Source organism: Pyrgilauda ruficollis, unplaced genomic scaffold (assembly GCF_017590135.1).
Source record: "Pyrgilauda ruficollis isolate IOZ18807 unplaced genomic scaffold, ASM1759013v1 scaffold65, whole genome shotgun sequence".
In the NCBI taxonomy this organism is placed as follows: domain Eukaryota; kingdom Metazoa; phylum Chordata; class Aves; order Passeriformes; family Passeridae; genus Pyrgilauda; species Pyrgilauda ruficollis.
In genome coordinates this window covers 4,270,762-4,295,083 of record NW_024528266.1, presented here as the reverse complement: position 1 = coordinate 4,295,083, position 24,322 = coordinate 4,270,762, and the positions used below count along the sequence as shown (strand labels likewise).

At 39.0% G+C, this 24,322-nt stretch overlaps 1 protein-coding gene across 1 annotated transcript; it reads left to right on the top strand.

Annotated features, from left to right (window-relative positions):
• The first annotated feature begins 122 nt into the window (after positions 1 to 122).
• SLC39A8 (solute carrier family 39 member 8) lies at positions 123 to 24,322 on the top strand. Its single transcript, XM_041484241.1, has 8 exons — positions 123 to 299; positions 7,057 to 7,225; positions 11,277 to 11,446; positions 11,854 to 11,976; positions 12,991 to 13,158; positions 19,527 to 19,734; positions 20,249 to 20,433; positions 23,141 to 24,322. Exons 1-8 carry the CDS (start codon positions 123 to 125, stop codon positions 23,285 to 23,287), a joined length of 1,347 nt encoding a protein of 448 aa, XP_041340175.1. The 3' UTR covers positions 23,288 to 24,322.

Below are 24,322 nucleotides of genomic sequence, written 5' to 3'. Positions count from 1 at the left end.
TACGCCCCCCGGGGAGGGGCCGGGCGGGCGGGCCCCGCTCCCGCCCCGCGGAGCCCGTGGGCAGGGGTGAGGGCGGCGCGGCGGGGCTGCGCCATCCGCCACACTCGCCGCGTCCCGCCGGGATGGAGGGGCAGCTCCCGGGGCCGGCCAACTCGACGAGCTTCGCCGACGATGTGCTGCGCGTCTTCGGGGCCAACCACAGCCTGTCGGCGGGGCAGCTCTCCGCGCTGCTGCAGCGCCTGGGCGCCGCGCCCGCCCTGGGCTCGGCGCTGCCGCTCGCCCACCTGCACCACAACCAGGTACCGGCACCGCCACCGCGGCCGGGCTGGAAACGTCCCGGAGCGAGGGCGCCGGGCCGGCTGGGCAGCTCCGGAGCGTCTTAAGTCTCGCCGCCCTCGTGCTTCCTCACGGTGAAGCCGGGAAGGGGGGAGGGAAGGAGGGAGGGAGCAAATGTCTGCTGGCGCTCGGGGCTCGGCAGAGGTACCGGCGCGCCGGGGAGAGCCGCTTGAGGCGCGGGAGAAGCTGCCGCGCCTCAAGGAGCTGCTGCGGCGCGGGCTGCCCCGGGATTGGCTCTGCGTCCTCGCTGCTCGGCTCTTAAAGTGTCTTTTCCCGGTTAATAGCATCTGTCCAACAGCGCGGAGTGTATGAGGGCCAGCTAGTGTTTCCCTCCGAGAGCTGAATAAGCAAATCTTCAGGAACTGTTGAAATACAGTTGTCTTGAGACAGCAAAAACTCGAGTATACAAACAGGTCTGCTTGTATAAAGAAACTTTTTCAGAAATTTTCGCGTCTTTTACTTAGGTTGAGTGCACCCATCGATTAATCTACCAAAAGCTTTTTTAGCTGATGTTTAATTTACTGACTGGATATCACTGGAATATTACTTCTCTTTAAAACATTTGTGCTCTGTTTAGTGTCACCATAAGAAACTCAGATCTCTCTGCTACTTTTAAAATCTGTGTAATTTCACTTACCGGGACCATCCTGGACTGAATTTGTTTCCTTGAAGGAAAATTTTGAGATTGGTGGCGATTTCCATATGCTCAGAAATCAGAGGCACAAAGTTAGTCACAAAAATGAAAGGAAAGCTGAAGGACTGTTTTCTCTGGTTTGATTCCACTCCCTGAGAAACAGAAGAGAGATGGCTCTAGCGGCCTTGAGAATTTTTTTTTAACATGGAGTAGTAGCTCTTCTGCTTTTTTCTGTGAAGGAGACAAACTTGAATAAGCTCTCTTTGTTTCAGAAAGGTTTAATTGGGACTTAATTGCCCTGAAATCAAGGTAGTATTCACTATAAGCATAGCAATGTTTGCAGGAGTCGCTGCTTTCAAATCTCACAAACTGGTCACTGTTCCAACTCAGTGTGTTACAAATATAAACATTCTCAGCCACACATGCTAACTACAAGTTAGCAGTGTTGAGTATGGCTATGAAAAGCAGCTTTCTTTAAAAGGGCATAGAAATGAGTAGATTCTTCAGTCCTTCAGGTTTTCCGTCTGCAAAAGCACGTAGCTCTCGTACACAGGCTACAGAAGGGAAAAAAGAAAGTAATGCTCTTTCTTATTACTATAAATGCATGCTCCTCATAAGTATCTTGAAGTTTAACTGAAACATTTTTTTTTACAGGCCTGTTCTAATTATGTTCATGTTGAATAATATCTAGGTTATCATACTGAAATGATTTTTGAAATGAAAACTTTTTTGCTGAGTTACTTGCATTCTTTCCTAAAATTTGCCTTATGGCTGCTCTATCAGCTTGAACCATTAAAGCAAGTGCATTTTGGTCCCTTATGGATGTCAGGTATGTCCATGACTTTGGGCAGGTGGCACATGCAGATGCATACTCACACCACTTAAATCCCATGTGACTGTTTTTATACACCGTGAGTCTTTGTGCTTACAAGCTGATAATTCAGCATCTGCTGGTTATGACAGAAACATGAAGTGGCCTGATACAAGTTTGGGTGTTGGAAGGCATCGGGGGCCTAAGCTCTACTAATTCTCGACAGAGGAAAGTGAATACCTCTGGAGAGTCATTCCTCAAGGCATCTGAATCCATTCAGGCTGCATAAGTGCCTGACTGTAGGAGGGCAGGTTTATCTTAGACTTTCAGTTCTTAACTTCTGTGTCCAGACCTAGGGGGATGACTCCCAGGCCTTTCTTGGAATCAAGATAACATACCCTTGCTCTTCAGAGAGTCCCTCATCCCAAGCCTGAAGGAATTTTTGGTGGAGAGCTGCTCTGTAAGGGACAGGTGATACAGCACCAGGAAGGAACAGTCTCTGTAATGTTATCCCAGTGTTAGTGTTTAGTTTTAATGTCTCATTCACAACTATTTTGGTAAGCCTATTAATCTCATTAAAATATCCACAAGAAGCTCATGCATTTTCTTAAAGATTAAAAGTTTGGGTGTGTAAGCCAAAAGAAGATTGATTGATTTCTGTTTTCTTTTGATACCAGGTTGCCTTGAAAAGAAAAGAGAGAGTAAAAAATTATTTAATTTGTTGGTGATAGTGTTTAAGTATATACTTATGTAGGTGTTTGTGGTAACTTGTGTCCTATGATGTCTGCAGAGATGCTAATTTTTTAATGTAGAAGAAAAACCTGGATCTTTTGAGCACCCTTTTTGAATGTTGGATTTAGCTGTCACCAATTTATTCTGCTTTTGGTCTCTTTTTGCTTTCATCATGCACTTTTATTTTTTTTTTTATTTTGTGTTTATATTTTCTTTGCTCTTCAATTTTTCTGTTACTTCATTTTCTTAATATGTAAGCTAAGAGTCATTGTCAGAGAAATAAGTGGTAATTGAGCAAGCACAAATACTGAGCAGTGCTGTTTTTTTCACATTTTACTGTGGAATTGCCACACATTTTAGTCCTACTAACAAGGATAAAATTAGCAATTGCAGTCTAATTGAGATGATGGCTTGTTACTTGCTCTGCATTTTACATTATTAGCAAGATGTAAAAACCATGAAACCATACTTGATCTTCTATCACTGAATTCATTGTAGTATGGCAGCCATACATGTGTGTGCCAAAGGACTAAATGACATGCTCAAAATTTTTTGGTCAAAAAATGCCTGGAAGGTAAGTGGGCATTGGAAAGAAGGCTTCTTAATGCCACCTTTTTTTAATGCTTTGATGTAATTGGTAGGTGCTAAAATCATGCTCCTATTTCCTTCTTTGGCTTTCCTAAATCTGTATTTATGCCAGTCTAGATGGAATACCTGAGTACTGTGTTTTAATGTAATGCATTTTATTTTTTAAACAAAACATTTTGATAAAATTAAATTTTTTTAAAAATTAATATTTGTTATCAGATATAATTACCTTTTATCTCAGGACGAGTCAAAATCTAGTAAGTTTAGTAGCTAGACTAGAACCAGGCTAGTATATTTTTTGATTTGAGGATTTTTTGGGTAGTTTTTCACTAGTTACAACTTGTCCTTTTGAAAGAATGGAGACAAGAGTGACAGAGTCAGGGTCTTGATCCAACACCATGACCTGATGTTGCCCGGCCAGTGAGATGCTAAATAGGCTGTGGTACCCTTGAAGTGTCTTATTTCTACAATATTTTCAGTAAATTTCAGTATTTGTGGACAGTTCTCAGCTCCCAGCATGGACAGCCTTGCACATGTCCTGGGGTTTGTGAAATCCCTAAAGCACACGAGTGCATTTGAGCAGCTGCATCTGACTCTTTCTCATGGAGTGCTGCTTATTGAAGGAATGGTCATCTGCATCATCCAGTTTTTACCTGTCCTAAGTGACACAAAGGTGTTACCACATCAGCACTAGATGCTTTCATTTCTTGCAAGTAAGTTGAGGAAGGTGCAGCTGTATGTCTCTATTTTGTCTTATCTGTGCTCAGACTAAGTTAAAAAAAAAAAAAAGGCAGGGAAAAAGAAGCCTTGTTAAATACGCATTCACTGCATTTATTGTTTGCTGTTGCTACTGTGGGACCCACTGCTCAGCCCTGGGGTGGGCTGGGCTGGTATTTAGTCTGGCAACATCTAGAAATTGCAGTGCAGGATGCTGTTCAGTATTTTAGTGCTTCACATGTGGAATGCTACAGATAAAAGAGGTAGAGCAATGATAAGAACACAGCAGAAGGTCACAGAAGGGACTGATGCCTTTAAAAGGTGGTTATTACCATAGCATTTTTTGTTAATTTCTCCAGTTAGAGGAACCCCATATTGTTTGATCGTTTTTGGGAGAGGCTTACCTCGGTAAAAGTAAACATCTGTTTGAATAACCTAGTTGATAGTTTAATTTTTTTTAAGTCTCAGTATTTTGTAACTGTGTAAAATCCATGATTCAGCTCCTCCCCAGTTTTGATGAAAGCGTTTTTAAAGTTACTTTTTAACAGTTCAGGAATGATCAGTTTTGTTATATATTTTTTGCAATTTTTTACTAAACACTCAGTACAGTCACATTACAGGAAATCCTCTCACCTTATCACTGTGATAAGTTCTTGGTGCACAGCAGGGGACAGACACAACAGCAGGTTTGGTGACTCAGGACATCATTTTCAGTCCTCTGTTCCATGAGGCTAAATTTTCTCTCTGATGAGACGGTCCATCACTTTTACAAAGTAAATATCTTATGTTTTTACAGCAGTGTGGCTGTTTTAATGTATTTATTTATCCTGAAAAGATAAATGCAGAGTTTTGCAGTGTGCAAAACATGCCTTGCTGCAGTCCAAGGCTTTAAAAAGATTCCGTCTTTTAATTAATCCTTTAATTGTGCTGGTGAACTCATGCAAGCTTGCTTTTTAGCTCTTGGTTGTATGTAGGAGTTTACTGAGAGTATGAGGTGACATAACAATGAATCATTTATAAGAATCATTATCCTCTGGGTTTGTCCCTGATCAAAATAATAATAGTAATTAAATACAATGCTATTTCTCAATTTCACGTGAAAGAGCTTTTCTGTGATGGTGTTTCTCACCTCCATGTTTGTGTGTAGGCAAGGTTACAGTTGTCAGGTGTATTAATTTATGCTGTGTCTCATTTAGTTTCTCTCTATTATCTGTTTTCCTACCTAAAACATTGTTTGGATTTTTGTGAATGAATGTTAATACTAATGTATCAGTATTTTAAAGTGCTAATACTCTATTCTGTATTTTAGAAATGAAATAGTTAAAGAAAATTTCTTTCAGAGATAGTTATGGTGTAAATTCTCAGCTCTTACTGGCTCATTTTTCTAACCACAGATGTCCAGAAATGGCTCTGTGAGGTGGTAATGAGCACCATACAGGAACTATTCCTGCAGACCACAACTTTCCTCCCTTTGTTTTGCTGTGGGCATATTAGCCATGTATTTTGTATTATTCCAAAATGCAGAGTTAAGAGTAGAATGATTAGACACATAACCAGTTTAGAAAGCTCCAGTGGTTTGTGTATTGGCCTGTTAAAGACTGTATCTTCAGTGATGATTTCTTTATTCACTACTTTCATGTAGGTTAAATGGAGCAACATGTTTTAAAGCAAAAAACCACCTTCTGTTATAAACTGTATTTATTTCATGAGTGATACTTCTTTTACATTACCCCTGGCATTGAAATATGAAATTGTATGCACTTGGCTTCTGTATATTTGAGTCTTTAGGGTCTCATGGACTTAAGAAAATTTGCACTTAGGTTTAAGTTCAAGCATGTGCCTGAGTACTCTGCTAGACTGGCAGAGTTAAAGAGAAGGATGGGAACATCCTGGGTTTAATTTAGCTGAAGTAATTTGAATTGGCCTGCATATTCTCTTCCTCCAAGCAAATCAAAGAGAGTCGCATTCTGGTGGTGAGCGCATGCCTTTCACCTTTCGGACAGTACAAAAATATTTATTAACAGAAGTGGAAGCAGCTCTGATGAAATAAATGACTTGCAATCTCTCTGGCTTATCTCTAGGAGTTAATTGCCTTATAAATAATAATGTTGAATTATTGGAGACGTGCTGTGTAATCTGAAGGCTGGTAAAACTGAGAAGAGCAGGGAGTGACCATTTGTGTTTATTTTGCTAAGGCTTCCAGTGCTCTCTGCTTGCAATCATACTGAGATTTGTTACAGGGAGAGTTATGCTGGAATTGATGTCTCAAATAGAAGAAAACATTTGATTTTTTTGGTCTTGAGACTCAACCCTGGTATGTGTTTGTTGTGCAGCAATAACTGCACAAGGCTATTGTGTACACCCAGAAAAAGAACACTTTCCCTTATCATTGTAGGAAATAAAGAACGTAAATGAACTGAAAGTGTTAGATCAAAGATTTCAGCAGTTTGGAACGTTTCACATAAAAAAAACTCTTTTTTTTTCTGTAGATGTATCTTTTATGATACTTTGTGGTTTGTATTTTATCTTTTTGGTTGAAAATGACAAACACAGGGACCAGCCTTGCCTTGCCCCTGGCCTGGTTTAGCACTGCCAAGTACATTTATTTGTTGATCCATCAGACACTGTTGTGTCCTGTGCTAAAGGCAAAGTGAAGATCCCAAGCAGGAGTTGATCTCATGGTTTTACAAGACAATGTTTGCCCTTAAGAGTTATTGCTGTAAGACAAATGAAAAATGTTTAGACCATTTTTAAGGAGTTAATTTGGGAGATAAATAAGAAGTGTTGTTGTAAAGGACAAGTGGTCACTTACATGAATAGGCTGTCACTGAATTACCAGTCCTTTTCTGGCATACTCTGTTACTGAGATTTTAACTGTATCCAGTCTGCTCTTAAATTTAATTATTTTGTAATTACATTAGGTTTTAAGTACTTTGAAGCTGTTTTTCCAAATATATTGTGAGGTTTAACTGTTTGAGTTCTCAGGGCAAAAGATCTCTAAATATCTCCTAAAAAAGTGGTATATTGATTTGTGATTTATCTAACTTAAAGTACTTTGAATCATTTCTGCTTCACATCAAGCAATCACAGTATTTTCATGCGCAATGTACATTGTGTAGACTTCCCTGAAAATTCATTACAGTACTTCCATGTTGAAATTCTCGGATTTCTCACTGTATGTCTTATTTTTTGGTTTGCATTAATGTGTTAAGTTGTCAAAATCCCTTTTTGATTTCAGTGCTTGACTAGTGAAGAAATCTTTTCTTTGCATGGGATACCGAACGACAGTCACATATCAAATTCCAGCTTCTCTACAATATGTCCTGCAGTTTTGCAACAGCTAATTTTTCACCCATGTGATCCTCAGGAAAGCTTTGTGGACACATCTAAACCACATTCTTTGCAAGGTTAGTTACTATTACTTGCAATAATGCTGTGACTGGAGTGGGGTTTTCTTAGAGGAACAGTAAGCATTTATCTATAAATAACAGGAATGTCTTGTTTGGGAAGATATGTTTCCAAGCTGGGAACATAAACTGCTGTTTTAGGTCAGCAGACTATCCAAACAAAATTGGTGTCTCTTGACAGTGATCTATTTAAAATGCTGTAAGAAAGGTGAAAGAACTGACTAGAAAGTTATGGAATATTTTGCCCACTTAAGAAAGAGTCTTTCTGACTTGTTTTACTTGGATAATGGTTTGTGCCTCGAAACATAAGGACTCGTACTTACAGCTGGTTAATAGAAGAAAAGATGAGTGTACAGAAGGGAAGTTTGTGCAGGTGGTTTGCAATGGGAAATTAAACTTTGTGGAAGCTGCATGTGTGGAGGCAGGTTAGGTTGGAATTACTTGGGCTACATTTGGGTGGAGTTATTTGCAGGGGACTGTCAGGTAAGCCAGTGACTGGTTTACTGAGGAAAAATACTCATATTCTTTCCAAATTCTGACTTCTGCTTTCATGTCATCTTCTGTGATGACCCCTCCATGAGGAAGATTGTTACATGGTTAAGTAGCCCTAGTCATCTTCCTTCCTCTTTTTTTCACTCTTATTTCTATGTTTATTGTGCACAGAACTATGCAGTGCAGTAAAAAGCTTTAGACAGGGAATATTTATCTGATTAAAGAAATCACTTGTTGCACTAAAAAGGATCAAATGTAATTCATTTGAGTCAGTATTCCAAATGAACTTATTATTCCAAGGGAATCAGCTGAATTAATGTTAAAAGTTAAGATGTTGGATTAATACTGCCTAATGTCAGTATTCATAAGAAGAGATACAGAAGTGCTTTTTGTCCCTTTAGAAATGCTAGTATTAATAACATTCTGATTCATATAGGTGATCATGTTTAGTAAGAATTAGAGATAATTCCTAAAACATAACTGTGTTTTGCTGTGTCAATGAAAGATTAGAATTCTAATTGAGTAATCAGTGACTGAAGCCATGGCACCAATTTAGCATGACTGCTCTAGATTGCTTGTATGATATGGAGACATATATTACCAAGAGGACCATAAGATCTGCATTGGAGAGTAGGGTCTGTTCTCTTTTTTTTTCTTTTTTTGGGAGGAGGTGTTGGTTAAGTAGGTTGAACATGGAATCCTTGACCTACAGTTAACCTCCTAAGCTACTTAGACCATCCCTCTTGCTTTTCTTTTATCTGGCCAACTCAGAAGCAATGTCCAGCTCAGAAGCAATGTCCAATAGCCAGATAAGCAAGACAGCCTTCTCCTTGCCCCTCCCTTGGCTGCAGCACAAGAAATCTGCAAGGCCCATAGTTAGGGCATTTTAAACCCCTGTAACATACAGTGGTACCTGTTTGATTCCTGGGAAGGCCCAGTGCCCAATGCAGCTGTTGATTTTTGCACCCCACCCCATCACAAAGTGCATCTGTCAGTAGCGTTGAGCCCAGATGATTTCAATTACTGCCCATGGAGCAAAATCCTCCATGCCTGTTTCCAGCTGTGCCTATGTGAATTTTCTGCCCAGGGACGCTCACGCCATTAACAACAGTCTTCCAAATTACTAATGGACAAGATGTGCAGAAGAAACCAGTCCAATGAACTTTAGGAACAGATATTCAGAATAAAAAATAAGTGATGCCCAAGCAGAGTAGAAGTTGGAAGGCAACAAATGTTAATGTCTTTTGTCCTGAGATTTGTAAAACTGTCTGATCTTTGGGCACACTCAGCTCCTCCCCTTGCTTGCTTCTCTGAAAGATAATAGGAGGTGTATAGAGGTGCATCAAACAGCTGAAACTGCCCAGTGACATTCCTCATGTCCAACACAAACATTTTCTGTGTTCTCTGCTTGACTTCTTCAGAAAGGTATTCATGCACTTACTTCCTCTTCATCCTAGGACAAGGTAAAGGAAGAGCCTGAGCCTGCCTGTTCTTACAAGGAACACTGCTGGGCAGCAGTGTTCTAAGGAGGGCATCTTACTTGCACTCCTGCAGTTTTATTTTTTGGATTTCTTGTGCCTTTGGGTATCTTGGCTGTCTCTTTATTGGGGCTACAGTTTAGAGACAGAAAGAGTAATAGTAGTTAGCAAAAATTGACTGAGCCATCAGTCTCAAGGGAAGAATTAGCACTGCATCTGAGTGCCCTGCTCTGGTACATAAAGTCAGGCCACCCAGCTTTCTGAGGTGTGTGGGCTCACAAAAAGACTAGTATGGGTGGAGTCCTAATGAATAAAACTATTTCAAGGCACATAATATTGTGAAATACAGTCCTTAATGCAGGAGCTTCAGCAACACTGGTTGTCTTGGAATTTTTTTCAGCTCAGTTTAAAATGTACATTTTTGCACAGAATATGGGTAGAAGTCCATGCACTAAACTAAAAGACTCTTGTACTTCTGTAGTAATCCCAAACTTAGACAGTGTTTTCTGATTCATGATGACACTGGAAACTCGTTTATTATAAATTTAATTTCAAAAATATAGTTGCAATCTTAATTGTCATTTAGTTTAATTAAAATGAATCTATGTAATTTAGTGAATCTACCCATATCTAGTTGTGTGTTTTTCCCTCTCTCTGTGTAATTCTCTCAAAATTGGCAAATGAGTGTTGTAATTGGCATTGATACATCTGCAAATGCTTTGGATGTTTCTAATGCTTTCTGTTCTTGACATAATATGAAATTCATTTTATAAAAACATTGTGACACTGTACGGAGTAGAGCCATCCCAGCTGCAGGTGAGGAATTTAGCTTAGTGTGTTTGCTAGTTGTGTTCCAGGAAATAATAGCAGACCATAATCTGATCTGTTAGTTTCTGCTATGCAGACAGGAATTTGTGCTGACTTCCCTACACACGTACAAGCTTATAATGATGCAACTTTCTGGATTATATGAAACTGTTCTCATCTCGGCAATATTGTGTTGGCATTGATTATTTTTTGTGGTTAATTTTTAAAGACAAACTCTCTGTCTGTTTGGATTACTTCATAGTTCTGTGGCATCATTTGGGGCACCCTTGTAGACCTCTTTAGTACTACTTCTAAAGTTTTTCTCTGTACTCAAAGGAATTTGAGATGTCACTGGGGAAAAAAAAGTTATCTACAGAAGCACAACTTTGTAAGTGCTTACGAGCAGCAGCAACCACACCTCTTCAACCTGTAATTCAGGCTCCAGATTAATTATGGTACAGGTTTGTGTGAGTCCTGGTGCCTGAACACTAAATATCTGAGATTATGCTTATGGTGAAGGAAACAAAATTATGCTAAACCCTGCTGCATTTACTGATTCTTAGGAAAGGTTTTTGCCATTGCATACTTAAGTCACATATCCTTCTTTTTGAACCTAGAACCTCTTTTTTTTGCACTTTCATTTCTCTATTGTTATTATCTCAACTATCAGCTGTCACCTCACCTGTTGATAAACACTGATGGGCAGCATTTTCAGCCAGCAGAATTTCTTTGAATAGCAGGAGGAGGGAGGAGGTTTAGGAACTGAGATATCACCTCAGGGTGATTTGAAGGAGTCATCCTTTATCAGGAAGGATTTTTATATCTGGTACAGCCAAGACAACAGTCTTTTTGTCATGGAGTTTCTTAGAAGTAAATGTCAATGGGATCTGACTCTGGAACTAGTAAGAAGTTTTGTCTTTTCTCTGTGCTATAGCTGCTTCAACTATTGGCCTAAGCCTTAATTTTTACTCTTTATTGACTGTAGAGAGAGCTCATCTATATTCCCAGCAGTTAGGCCAGCCCATATATTCTACTAGCATGGTTTCCATTTTTAATATGGTTGTTCCAGAAAGTGTTTTCAGATATTTCCTTTCTGCAGGTATGCATCTTAACTGCCTATGCATTTTAAGAATTTTATATTTGTGAGTTTTAATTTCAACCAAGGAATGACTCTTTTACCAATTCCATACCAATTTAGCAATCAGAGAAATCACAAGCAGACTGAAGTGGGTATTCACTAAAATATTTTGTATTTCTCTTTTCTTTATCCACAGTTTGGGGATTTGGGTTCCTGGCTGTGTCTGTCATTAACTTGGCATCACTTCTGGGATTGATTTTAACTCCTCTCTTAAAGAAGTCGTATTTCCCCAAGGTTTTAACTTACTTTGTGGGCTTGGCCATTGGTACTCTCTTTTCTAATGCAATTTTCCAGCTCATTCCAGAGGTAAGCAAGGGGAATCATTATTTGATAATAATAATGATATATATCATTATATTATTTGATAATATAGTGATATATATCATTATAGGTTTGCATACTAGTTTCTAAAGATCTATGTCTTCTTGTTCATTGGGAAGGACCAAGGGCTATTCTGCCTCTAAATAAAAAGAGAAATACATTGGATAAAGTTGTATTGAAATTTAATAGGCTACACTATTAACATATTGTCCAAGTTTAAAAAAAGTAATGATATCAGAATGTTTTACAATTTCTGCTCATGGAAACTGATGGTTGGTATAAAGACAGTTTTTCTAATAGAGGGGTATCTGTGTAGTGTGATGCTTGTTTGTTTTTCTGGAGATGTGCTAAGATTACAGACTAATTTGCATTGCTTTTTTCTTCACTATTAGGCATTTGGATTTGATCCAAAAGTAGATAACTATGTTGAGAAAGCTGTTGCTGTGTTTGGTGGATTCTATATTCTCTTCTTTGTGGAAAGGATTCTTAAAGTGATACTAAAGCTCTATAACAAGGTAATGAAACCTATCACTAGCTGAATGAGCCTTTCCTTAAAGTACCTGTCATATTTTGTGAGATACTTGCTAGATGGATAAAATGGGGGCTTTTTTCCTATTTTATCTGAGGAATTCAGCCTTACTCTGTATTCTGATGCATCTGTTTAAAACCCATATGAATAGGGCAAGAAATCTCTCTTTTTTGAGGGAGTTACAGGCAGCTCTGGGAATGGAATCCAGATGTGAGTGTGGTCTGCTCTCTTTAGTATATACTCCAGTTGCTCTCCACAGCCAAGTTGTTGCTGTGGTAGCTAAATGCATCAGAAAAACATGGAAATATATCAGAGGTGGAGAGAATGAAGTCTGCCCGTGGTGATCCTCTTGGGCAGGAGAAATCAGTGTGGCAAATACACCTTCTTGGTCATCTGCAAATTGCAGCTGACTGGTGTTCAGTAAATTCAGCTCTGTGTTTCCCCAAGCTCTGGTACACAGACCTGCTCAGTGAACAGTGCAGTTGTCTCCTCTTGCCCAGGGCTCTGCTTTCTATCCCTGTGTCAGAATACTTGTCTTCTGTGTGCTCACTTGAGTGTTGCTGATACTGAAAATTATGATGATCAACTGTCCCTCATTTGCAATAGCTAGAAATAGAGAAAATGAATTTGCTTTTCTTTAATTATGTAACAAACAAAGGCTAATGAGCTCTATTTGATAAGCGACCATGAATAACCAGCAAATGTTGGTCACTTTTGGTCAGGTTGGCTTGGGAGGTTCTACATAAAGGTATGAAAATTAAAAGTCTCCCATGTTTTTGGATTAGCTAAAAGTAAGAGATAAGTTAGGAACTTAGATATGTTTGGAGTTAATTAAAAAAATTAAATGTTCACTGCTGCTCATTTCAGCAATCACTTGGTGTGGAAAGCAAGGCAGCATGACTATGATCTCCCACCCACCTCTTCTTTTTTGTCTTTATTTCTTACATTGTTATTTTGCTTTTGTTTTAATTAGCTACCTACTTGTTTATTTTTCACCTAGACTGGCCACAACTACTTTGAAAATGGAGAAGAGAATCATTCTCAGGACAAGACTCACTCACCCAAACCACCACCATCCAGCAATGGGGGCACATGTTATGCAAATTCAGCTGTCATAGAGAGCAATGGAAATCTGGGTTTTGACAGCATCAGTGTGATCTCAGCACAGGTATGAAAATTGTGTCTATTTATTTATTTTTTCCCTGCCAATTATATAAGCATATCTGAGAGGAGAGTTAATATGAATTTTTATTACTTTTGTCAAGTTTTTGTAGACTTACAGCTTATAATTTGGTTGAACCCTATGAAAAAAAATACAGGGTTTTAGGGCAAGCTTGAAAAAGCTGAATCAGGTACTCAATTTGTAGCCAACAGAAAGGGCTATGTTGTATCAGTGTTGGAGTGGGTTGGACAGAGAGATGTATCTAATCAGATTTGAATTTGTATTTAATTTGGCTAATTTTGGTAGTATTGTTGTTACTGTTTTGCTTAAAGAGTGTGGTGCAATGGTGTATTTTACTGGTGTGATAATCTTGATCATACAAAATGATCTGTATTTTGTTCCTGAATACATAAAGGTGTTCAGTGTGAGAGTCTGGCTCTACAAAATCAATGATTAAAGAGAAAAGCTAGTACAGTAACCTTCAGGTAGTATATAGTGAGCACTGCTTGTGATAACACAGTGTCTTTGGGTACTGTGGGAATCATAGAGGTAATATGTTGGGACAAAAGCCACTCCTCCTGGTTTAAGTATTATTATCTTTCAGATTTGCTCTCTATGTTTCTTTGTGTTTGTTTTCATACTGCAAATACAACTTCCTCCTGTCTGAGAAGAAAGTGGAAGTAGGAAGAGAAAGTTTTGTGCTTCTTTAGTCTTATTCCTTGTGTAGAGGGGAGCAATATTGTGCAGGGAGGACCAGTACTGTGCCTTATTAAAAAAAATTAAAAACACATAGTAAAATTTTTAGATGTCTTAAGGCAGACTTTTTCCATGTAAGAGATTTTTGGTTTGCCATCCATTTTTATTATCCAGTTAAGTAAGTTGTGGGGAGCAGAGAGGAGCAAGCAGGAGAGCAAGCCAGAGGCAGTCCCTAACAAACAGGAAAAAATCTGGGAGTTCTGCATTGACTCTGTAGGCTCACAGGACATTTGATGCACACAAGTTTAAAACACCAAAATTGTACTTGTTCTTACCCTAGAAATATGGTGAAGTATGGTGGATACTGAACATCTTAAAAACTAGAAGAAACATACTTAATTATTAGAATTACATGGGCATCAGGAGGCAATTAGTGCTACGAGTGTTCCTACGTTTTATTTTGTAGATTTATAAAAGAAGTAAAAGAAGCCTCTGCTCTCTGTGGAGACAGAAACAATGCAGCCAGCAGGACTGGGGAGGTGATCACTCCCCTGTGGCACTGCTGAGGCTGCACCTTGAATCCTGTGTTCAGTTTCGGGTCCCTCACTACAAGAAAGACCTTGAGGTGCTGGAGCATGTCCAAAGTAGGGCAAAAAAGCTGTTGAAAGAGTTGGAGCATGAGCCCTATGAGGAGCAGCTGAAAGAGATGGGATTATTTAGCCTGGAGTAAAGAGGTTTGGGGGGAACCCTATCAGTGTCTACAACTGTCTGAAAGGAGGTTGTACCACTTGGGGTTGGCGTCTTCTTTCCAATAGTAAGTGACAGGACAAGAGGAAACAGCCTGAAGTTGTGCCAGGGACGGTTTAGATTGGATATTAGGATAAAGTTCTTCAGGGAAATGGTTGTCAAGCCCTGGAACAGATTGCCCGGGGAAATGGTGGAATCAGCATCTCTGGAGGTGTTTAAAAGTTGCATAGAGGTGCTGCTTAGGGATATGGATTAGTGGTGGACTTGGTTAATTAGGTTAATGGTTGGACTCGAGTTTAGAGGTCAACCTAATGGTTCTATGATACTGTGTAGCAAGAAAAAAGCCATCATTGCTCTTGTCCTCCTCCAGTGAGGTTCAAAGGGCCAGGTCAGGTGGGGGCCAATGTGGCCAAGGTGCTTTGGGCAGTTAGGGTAATGACAGGAGGGTAGGGATGCATTCAGCTTTACAAGAGTGTACTATTTAAGGCAAAACCATTTGGCATAAGCTAATGTGTACCCAAGAGAATTTTAATGTGTCCTCATAATTAACATTTTGTTAAAGAGGGCAAATACAGAGTAGTCAGAAGTAAAAATGAAGGCTTTAAAGAAGAAATTTGAAGCCTGATTGTGCCAAGGTGTGGTAACTGTTTTCAGCCATGGGGATCCAGACATATTCTCTCCCTTAATGCCAGAAGAAATTGACTGTCAGAGTAAATGTTTAATTAGTCACCTACTTTCTGTTTTCACTTGCAGCAGTAAGTGCAACCTTGGAAACCTTTGTGCTCTACTCAGAGTTTGTATCTACTATGCACTGAAATATGGCTTGACAACAGAAACTTTGAAGGAAAGTTATTTCAGAGACAAAATGCTGAAACATCTGTGTTCTTGAGTGCACATTGTTAGAGCTGTATAACAAAACTTTACAGTGCCTTTATTTATTGCCTGGTGGCAGTGTCACAATTTCCTCTTGGTTCTGTGGGCTCTTCCAGAGGACATGTCTGGTTCATGTCTGAGGGAATCAGACATGCGTTGCAAATAGCAATAGTAATCTGAGATATCATAGGATAAAATAAGAGAGTCTCTGTATAATTTCTTAAGCTTCAGAATGAAGGAGAGGCCATTACTTTTTAAAAAGCCCCCTGTGTTTAGAAGAGCATAAATACCAAGGATGTCTTTGGTTTACCATAAACTGTGGAGATACAAATGATGTATAACTGCACTAATAATTAATAAAATTTAAACCTGGTAGTCCAGCTGGGTATTACAGAGCTCTTTAGCTGGCATCTCTTTTGATGTATGCTAAACTACCATGACAAAATGGAAATAGTCCAGGGGAGACAGACATTGCTAATTTTTTGCTTTGGAATCCTATGTGTTTGTAGGGTATTTTGTCAATAGTCTGCTTTAGCTTAAACATGAAGAATATGTATTACACCTACTTCTACTCGATATATGATCTAATAAACTTCAGAATGTAAATCCAGAAAGGCAATTTCACTGTACTTTATATAATTTAGAGAAGTTGTCAAGACATTATTTAAAGTGGATTACATGTAAGAATTATGATACTTCAGAGCAACACAGTAAATGTAAATGGCAGATAGCCACATATATATAAATACAGGTATAGTTATAAAACAAAGGTGTCTCAGAAACTGATTCCTAGTTTATAAACTACTGTTGTTTCTGCATTTTGGAAGTTTGGATCAATAAAGTAATTTTTAGAAGTAAATCAATACTGGTACCCTAAATTAATTGCAACTATTTAAAATTTTCTTTTTGGAGGAAAAAACATGTGAATTATTTAAAAAGAAAATTTGTGCAATAGATCAGACTCATTTCTTCAATGAAGCTAGAAACATGCAACAAAGATGATGTGCTTTAAGCAGAAATCAGGATGATGTACAAAACAATGCTTCCTCCAGTTTGTAGTCAACTTGAAGGAAGGTCACCAGGGAACAGAAAAATATAGAGAACAGATCTTTACCTCAGGAAGCTGGATGAATTGGTGGAAGAACTTTGCTAATTGTATTTGGATTTTCTTATACTCCTGTATTTTGTGTGGCTTGCTTTGTAATACTTCTTTCTTAAAATGACTTTCAGCTTGTCTTCATGGATTAAGAGAGAGATCTATTACTTGTAAGTGATCCTGTCTCAAGCAGAAATAGTACAGGTACAAAATAATAATCTCAAAAAAATGATTGGCACTGGAAATGTTGAAAGGAAAGCCTTCAAAAACTAAAGGCAAGCATGTAGTACAAATCTAAAATGTATGTGTTTGAATCAGCAGGGAAACTCCTGACTTTTTGATACCATTGCTCGTTTTTGCATCATAAAAGTGTAATTTCAGAACTTCCTGTTAACTGAATACAAGCTGCTTTGTGGTGGTTTTGGCACTACTCAGCCAAGGCTTTATTATCTATGACTTTCAGGCAGCGCAATAGGCACCTGACTCAGAAATTCCTGATCTCAACTTTTGTCCTGTCCCAGGGCAGCTCCTAAATACAAGAATGTAGTCAGATAAGAGGCCTGTGAGCAAATAATGCAGCAGACCTGTCTGTAAAGATTTTGTAAGGATTTATTAATCATTTTATTTCCTTGAAGTAAAAATTTAGTTTGCCTGGTAGCATTTGCATATGGCAAAATGAAATCAATTTGCAACAATGTTTGTAGTAACTAAAGAAAATTTATTGGAATGCTCTTTGGCCTTCCGAAGAGGAGAAGGTGATGTTCCTCTATATCCTTCTGCTTCAAGAAGTGGAGATGTGTGTGGCTGAGGGGAGAGCAGTGGGTATTGCCTGCCTTAACTTAAACATTGCTTTTGACAGTGTCTCTCACAACATCCTCACAGGCAAACTCAGGAAGTGTGGAATGGATGAGTGGACAGTGACATTTATTGAGAACTGGCTGAGTGGCAGATCTCAGTGGGTCAGGGTGTAATTGGAGGCCTGTCACTACTGGTGTTCCCCAAGGTTCAGTACTGGGCCCTTTTCATCAAGGACTTGGTGAACTTCTTTTCTCCTGAGCAGTTCACTGATGACACGAATCTAGAGGATTGTGAGGACTGTCCAATACCCCACAGTGCTGTGCAGCCCTTCAGAAGGACCTCAACAGGTTGGAGAGATGGGCAGAGCAGAACCTCCTGTAATCCAGCAAAGGCAAATGCAGGGTCCTGCACGTGGGAAGGAATAACCCCAAGCACCAGCACAGGCTGGGGGTTGATCTGTTGGAAAGCCGCTCTGCAGGGAAAGACCTGGGTGTCCTGGTGGAGAACAAACTGTCCATGAGCCTGTGGTGCCCTTGTGGCCGAGAAGGCCAATGGCATCCTGGGGAGCATTGGGGAGAGCACTGCCAGCTGGTCAAGGGATGTGATCCTGCCCCTCTGCACAGCCCTTGAGGACTGGAGTGCTGTGTCCAGTTCTGGGCTCCTCAGCACAAGAGGGACATGGAGCTCCTGGGGTGGGTCCAGCAGAGGCCACAAGGGCAATGAGGGGACTGGAGCATCTCTCAGAAGGAAAGGCTGAGGGAGCTGGGTCTGTTCAGCCTTGAGAAAAAGTGAGAGAGAAGGAAACTCATCAGTGTCTGTGAGTATCTGAAGGGAGGGTGTCAAGGGGATGGAGCCAGGCTCTGCTCAGTGATGCCCAGCAATAGGACAAGAGGCAATGGGCAGAAACTGATGCATAGAAAGTTCCACCTGAGCAAGAGGAAGAACTTCTTTACTGTGCAGATGATTGAGCACTGGAACAGATTGCCCAGAGAGGTTGTGGAGTCTTTCTCATTAGACACGTCCAAGAACTGCCTAGATGCAATCCTGTGCCATGTGCTTGAGGAGGGATGTTGGACCAGATGAGCCACTGTGGTCTCTTCCAGCCTTAACTAATCTGTGATTCTGTGCTCTGTGTCTGTAGGCATACAGATGTATATATTACTGCTTATATATTCCTATTACTGCTTATATATTCCAGTAAGTAAGCACTAGTTAATGCTTTATAAACATTTTTTTTTAATGGGGGAAATACTATAATGCTTGCAAATATTCTGTAAATACAGAATGTGTGTATAGAAATTCATTAAGTGGATCACCAGCAATTTTTAGGGGAGCTTAGTTTATGCTTGCAGTAAAAATGGCAGTTCCTTTCATACGTGTTCAGGTTTTTCATAATTTCATGGCACTGCATGTATAGATTACTTCCACTTCTGGGGAGAATTAGTGAGATCCCTGGAGGGTATGGGCATTGCAGTTTTATATTAGCCTGTTGATTTTATGCTCTGAGCCTTTAATTGTGCAGTCAAAATTAGCTACCACTGTTTTTATTAAACATTCACTTTGTAGAAACTAATTTGAATCGCTGGACTTGACTATCATTGCCCAAAATTAGAAATAAACTTGATGGGATATCTGAATATGTCTAAACTGTAGACACATTCTACAGCATAGACACGTCATATATATCATGTAGATAGAATTCTGTTACTGTGGTAGCTGAGTGTGTCTCTGAGACCATGACATGGTGCCAGTTGTTTTAAATACAGATGCCAGTATTTAGAATACCAGTCACTGAGATCAGATCCTTCTGACTATACATTCTTATGTAGAGGTGGCAGAGGAAGCTTGGGACCATCTTTATCTGACAGAGACTTCAGAGAGACATTCAGACCACTGTGACCTGCATTGCTTCGTCTTTCAGCTGAAGGGCATCCAGGTGACACTTCACAGTCAGAAGGGTGCTTGGGTCCTGCACATCACCTTGCTGAAACAGAAAACATTTGGTGCTTCTGCTGTGCCATTTGCTTCTTGAACAAAGCAATTTGGTCTCTATATGCAGCAGTGCTTGAGTTTATACTTGGCATTCGTTTAAAAGCAGAAGCATGATTCATTGACTTTATTCAGTGTTTAGTGCAATTGTTTTATTTATTTATTTTTTTTTCAGGAAGAAGCCACCCAAAGCAGCTTATGCAAGTGTCTTAAGGGGCGTCCACTGTCCAAGATTGGGACCATTGCTTGGATGGTGACACTGAGTGATGCTGTACATAATTTCATAGATGGCTTGGCTATTGGGGCTTCTTTCACTTTGTCTCTGCTTCAAGGGCTCAGTACCTCCATAGCCATCTTGTGTGAAGAGTTTCCTCATGAATTGGGTAAGGAACTTCATTGCACATGTTTTTGCTGTGGAAATCACTGTTGTAGGTGATTGTGTTGGCGTAAAGTTGGCAGAGGTTGAAAGAAAGTTTAGACAAATTAATAGAAAAAATATTCATCAAAAAGTTACCAAGCACCAAAACACACATCTGGCACAGGAAGTTCCCAAGTGCGGGTGGGCAGAAGCTGGGAGCATATATTGGACAGGTACTAATTATCCTGTTTATATATGGTTCATATGGTGTTGTATTAATTAATTTAAAACACAAAAATCATCATAGGTAGTTGTGTGTTCCTGTGCTCTTAGCTCAATCTTGTATCACTATTTATTTAGAATATTTCAGTTTCCTTAGTATTGAAGGGAAATCCTCATCACCTGTTTGAACGAAGAAAAACAACACATGGTTATATTGTGTATACAAATAATGTCTTTTCTTCAGACTTCCTTTGACATCAGAAAACAACCACAATATAATTTTCTGAAAATGGTTTTCTCTTTTTTTATTCTTTTAGGGGATTTTGTCATCTTGCTTAATGCAGGAATGAGTACTCGGCAGGCTCTGTTTTTCAATTTCCTATCTGCATGTTCTTGTTACATTGGGTTGGCCTTTGGAATATTAGTAGGCAACAACTTTGCTCCTAACATCATCTTTGCTATAGCCGGTGGAATGTTCCTGTACATCTCTCTGGCAGACATGGTGAGATATTATTCCATTTTCAGTTATGTATTTCTCTGCAAAAAAGCCATATACTCCATTAATCTCTCTAGCAGAATTTAGTGTTTTCTCCTTCTCATGCCAGTGACCAATAACAATAATAAAAATAATGATAATAATAATAGAATATAATCACTTAAACCCTTACAAGAGGTGCACAGATAGTTATTGTTACTGATAGGTAAGGCTTTATAAAGCCTCACCTATCCATAACAAGTTATGTTTATTCATGAAACACTAAAGCATTTCACCTCATCATATGATTATTGAAAAGGGGTTTTAGGCAGAGACAAGCCTTTAATGAATTTGGCCTGGTTTAATCAAAGAGTAAAAAGTGTATAAACACTTTGTTTCAGCATTTTAAATTGTCACCTTATTTGACCTTATTATTTTAAAAGGTTTGTTTGTCTATTTAAACCATGTTGTGAAAGAAAAGCAAGAAAGGTAAACAGAATAAAGTTAAATATTAAGTTTTGAGTTGAATGAAAGGTGTTGTGTAACCACAGTGATAATGAAAAACTTGATTTAAATTCTGTCCTGATTTAAACCAAAGAGTGCCAGCCTCATTTTCGTGGTTCAGACAAAAAATTTTGCTCAGTTCTATTCAAAATAGTCTGTCTACCATTTCTTTTTCAAAGTGTGCTAGAAGATATAAGGAAAAGAAATTGTGCTAAAATCCAGATCGTATTTAGACATTGGATTCACAGGCACATAGCAATGTTCCATAATTTCCTCTTATGATGATGTTTTGTCTCAAAACAAGAGAGATCTTTCAAGAGTTTTATTATGTTTAAGTCAGTGTTAAGAACAGCTGCAACAGGTGCAAAGGTGTTTGCATCTGCCACATGAGAATCCATTTGAGTGCAGATCTGGAAGAGTGAGGCCCAAATCTGAAAAGGTTTGAGACCCCAGTTTGGTTCCATGTGCATTTAGGAGCTGTCATATATTTATAGTGACTATTTCATTAAATATGTTATATTTAGGTAATAGTATAAGGTTTAATATGTTGTTAGAGTTATAAACAATATAAGTAGTTTATTTTATAAGCTTTCAGTGCCTTAATTGCTAATGCTTTTTGTTTAGCTTCACTCGTATAATGAATAGCAATGCACTGAACTCTGATGTGTAAAATTCATGGCATAAATTTATAGTGACTCAAGTTTGTTGTTAAATCCATCAAAGTAGGTAACTTTCTTTTCTTTGTATCTGTTGTTCTGTTCTCTCTGTTCCTCTCTATCTGTCTCTCTCCCTGTACCCTCCTCTCTTTCTTTTTATAGGTTTTTGGATTGTATCAGTTACCTATCTGAATTTTTCTTCCCCCTGAAAAGTCTGAAATAGGGTATTGAAGTGCTCTGTACAGAGATCTGGCTTTCCACTTTCTTACGATTTTCACACACTTCTGGTTTGCTTGTCCAGAAGCAGGTAGGATTAACTGGAACGTCATGCCTTCCTCCTTTTCTTTTTGCTGTTCTTTTTTCTGCCAGTATTGGCATAGTCCAACCTCTGCCAGCAGGATCACTGAGTGGGGAGGCTGTGGGCAGGTGGGAATGTACGCTGAGGTGTGTGCACAAATGAGCCTTGCTGTATGGCATGAAGTTAATCTGGTTTTGCCCTCTTGTGCAAGAGTGTGACGGAGCTCTGGAACCATTTCTGGGAAGCTTTGGGCTCTTCCCGCTAACCTTAACCTGCTCTTCAAGAATTGCATTACCTTCAATAGCTGTTTTTGTATTGTGATAGATAGATAGATAGATAGATAGATAGATAGATAGATATGACAGATATCAAAGAAATATTACAGTTTTGGAGTTACCCAGCTTGAAGGCTTCCTAACTAGGGCTGAAATAAACTGTCTTCATTGTATTCTGGTTATGCTATTCTCAGCAGAACAGGAGAATACTTTAAGGCTTATTTCTCAAAAGCCACTGTAGCTGACTTTACTTGCAGCAAACACATAACCCTGAATCATCCCATGCAGGAAATTTCATACCTGTGCTCTTCTGCCATCGCCTCCACTGGCTCCAGAGGCAGTATCTTTGTTTCTGCAGTTAGCAGTGGATCAGTCACCCTTTGCTCTTGTGTTAGCCATTAAGATGTATATTATGGAATGAAGAATCCTTTAATGGCACTATAATGTCATGTTGCATCTGTTACCACCAGTTTCACACCAGTAGTCTTCCTCTTCTTCCTTGTTTGACCTGGCAAGCCCACCAGACCTTCCACTTGTGAAAGGTTTCTGATTTCTGAGGAGTTGCCCATGCTTTCATCTTCACTTCATTCTCCTTTAGATAAAGAAGAAGAATCCTAATCTTCTGTTTCCCAAACAAGGATTTCTCTTTAGAGCAGTGAAGGAAGAAACAAAACATTTAGCAATACAAGGGCAGCTGCTCTTAGCAACACATGGACTAACAATTGGAACCTGTGAGGCTGCTGGAATCAAAAAGGGAAAATTTGCATGAGACGCAACCAGATGAAGCCACAGTAGAGAGGAGCAAAACACCATTTCATCTTACCATCCCTGGTGGAGTGGTTTTTCAGGGTAATTAGGATGATATTTTCCTGTGTCTGCCTTCACCCCCCGTTAGTTCTAATATTCAGTCCAAAGTAGCAATATGGTTCAGTTCTTAATGCTTTAAATTAAGCATGCTACCACGAGATGGCAATACTTCCCTAAAAATATCCCTTTTTTCAGTTCCCAGAGATGAATGATATGCTGCGGGAGAAAGTGACAGGAAGAAAGACGGATCTGACATTTTTCCTTATTCAGAATGCTGGTTTGCTAACGGGGTTTACTGCTATCCTGCTGATTACCCTGTATGCAGGGAATATCGAGCTGTGAGAACGGAATCAGGATTGGAGACATCAAGCAAATTGCAAATGGAAGACACTTGAAATCCATACAGGGACATTCATTTATTCTACTCAGTTTTGAAACGGTGGCAAGGCCCGTCCTGTCCCTCTTGCCCCAGGTACATGAGATTCTTCTTTAGGACTTGCAGTTGAACCAAATAGTAGGAGCTGTCAGTTCTGTGTGATGGCAAAAAAATTACGCTAATATTTTTATTTCTACTTAAAATTATCAGACGTAGATGAACTGTCATGGAGGAAGGGTGTTACTTGGCCAGTAGAATTATGCAGTACATGCAGCTACATGCAACTCCAGACCAACTGAAAGCTGAAGTCTACAAGGAAGATGTGTATTTAAAAGAAAATAATACAGTTTCATATAGTATTTTAACTGTGATGAAGGCAAACAGTTTCAAAACTGGTTAATTTTTATGACTTTTGTTGCAGGATTTGTCTGTGTAACATCTTCATTCCCCACCAAAAAAAAGAAAGAAAAAATCAAACCATTTCAGAGTAGGTACTAATGAAGCTAAGATTTTTAATTACTAATTAACACTGGAAGGAAAGATGCCAGTTCCTGCTTTTGATCTTTTCTCTTTATAAGTGCACTAGGGAATTGTTGATTTATTTTGAGAACCACTTTTTTTAATTAGAGGGAACCTTTGTTAAATTTATGACTGTTTATCAACTCCATAATATTTTAGAAACATTGAGTGCTTTAAAAATGTTCAAGTATTGTGTATTCTATGAAAATAGTAAAGTTTTATACTTAAGTTTCCTATATAACTCCTTTAAAAATCAGTTCTTTAGTGTTACAAAGGAGAATGTATGGAAAAAAGTGCTAAAAATCAACATTCCGGTATGCTTTCTTCATAATTTGAATGATTTGTGTGCAGTTGGGTGGAATGAAATGGTAATAAAATATACAAATTCTTACCACAATCTGTTGCGTGTGAACTTTCTAAAATCATGCTTATATATATATTTATGAGTTCTTTTAAAATAAACAATTGATCTACTCATTACT

Excerpts from the sequence above, each read along its gene's own strand:
- SLC39A8 (XM_041484241.1), top strand. The coding sequence starts at position 123 with ATGGAGGGGCAGCTCCCGGGGCCGGCCAACTCGACGAGCTTCGCCGAC. Across the intron at positions 7,226-11,276 it reads TAAACCACATTCTTTGCAAG|TTTGGGGATTTGGGTTCCTG; the intron begins GTTAGTTACTAT and ends CTTTATCCACAG. Across the intron at positions 13,159-19,526 it reads TCAGTGTGATCTCAGCACAG|GAAGAAGCCACCCAAAGCAG; the intron begins GTATGAAAATTG and ends TTTTTTTTTCAG.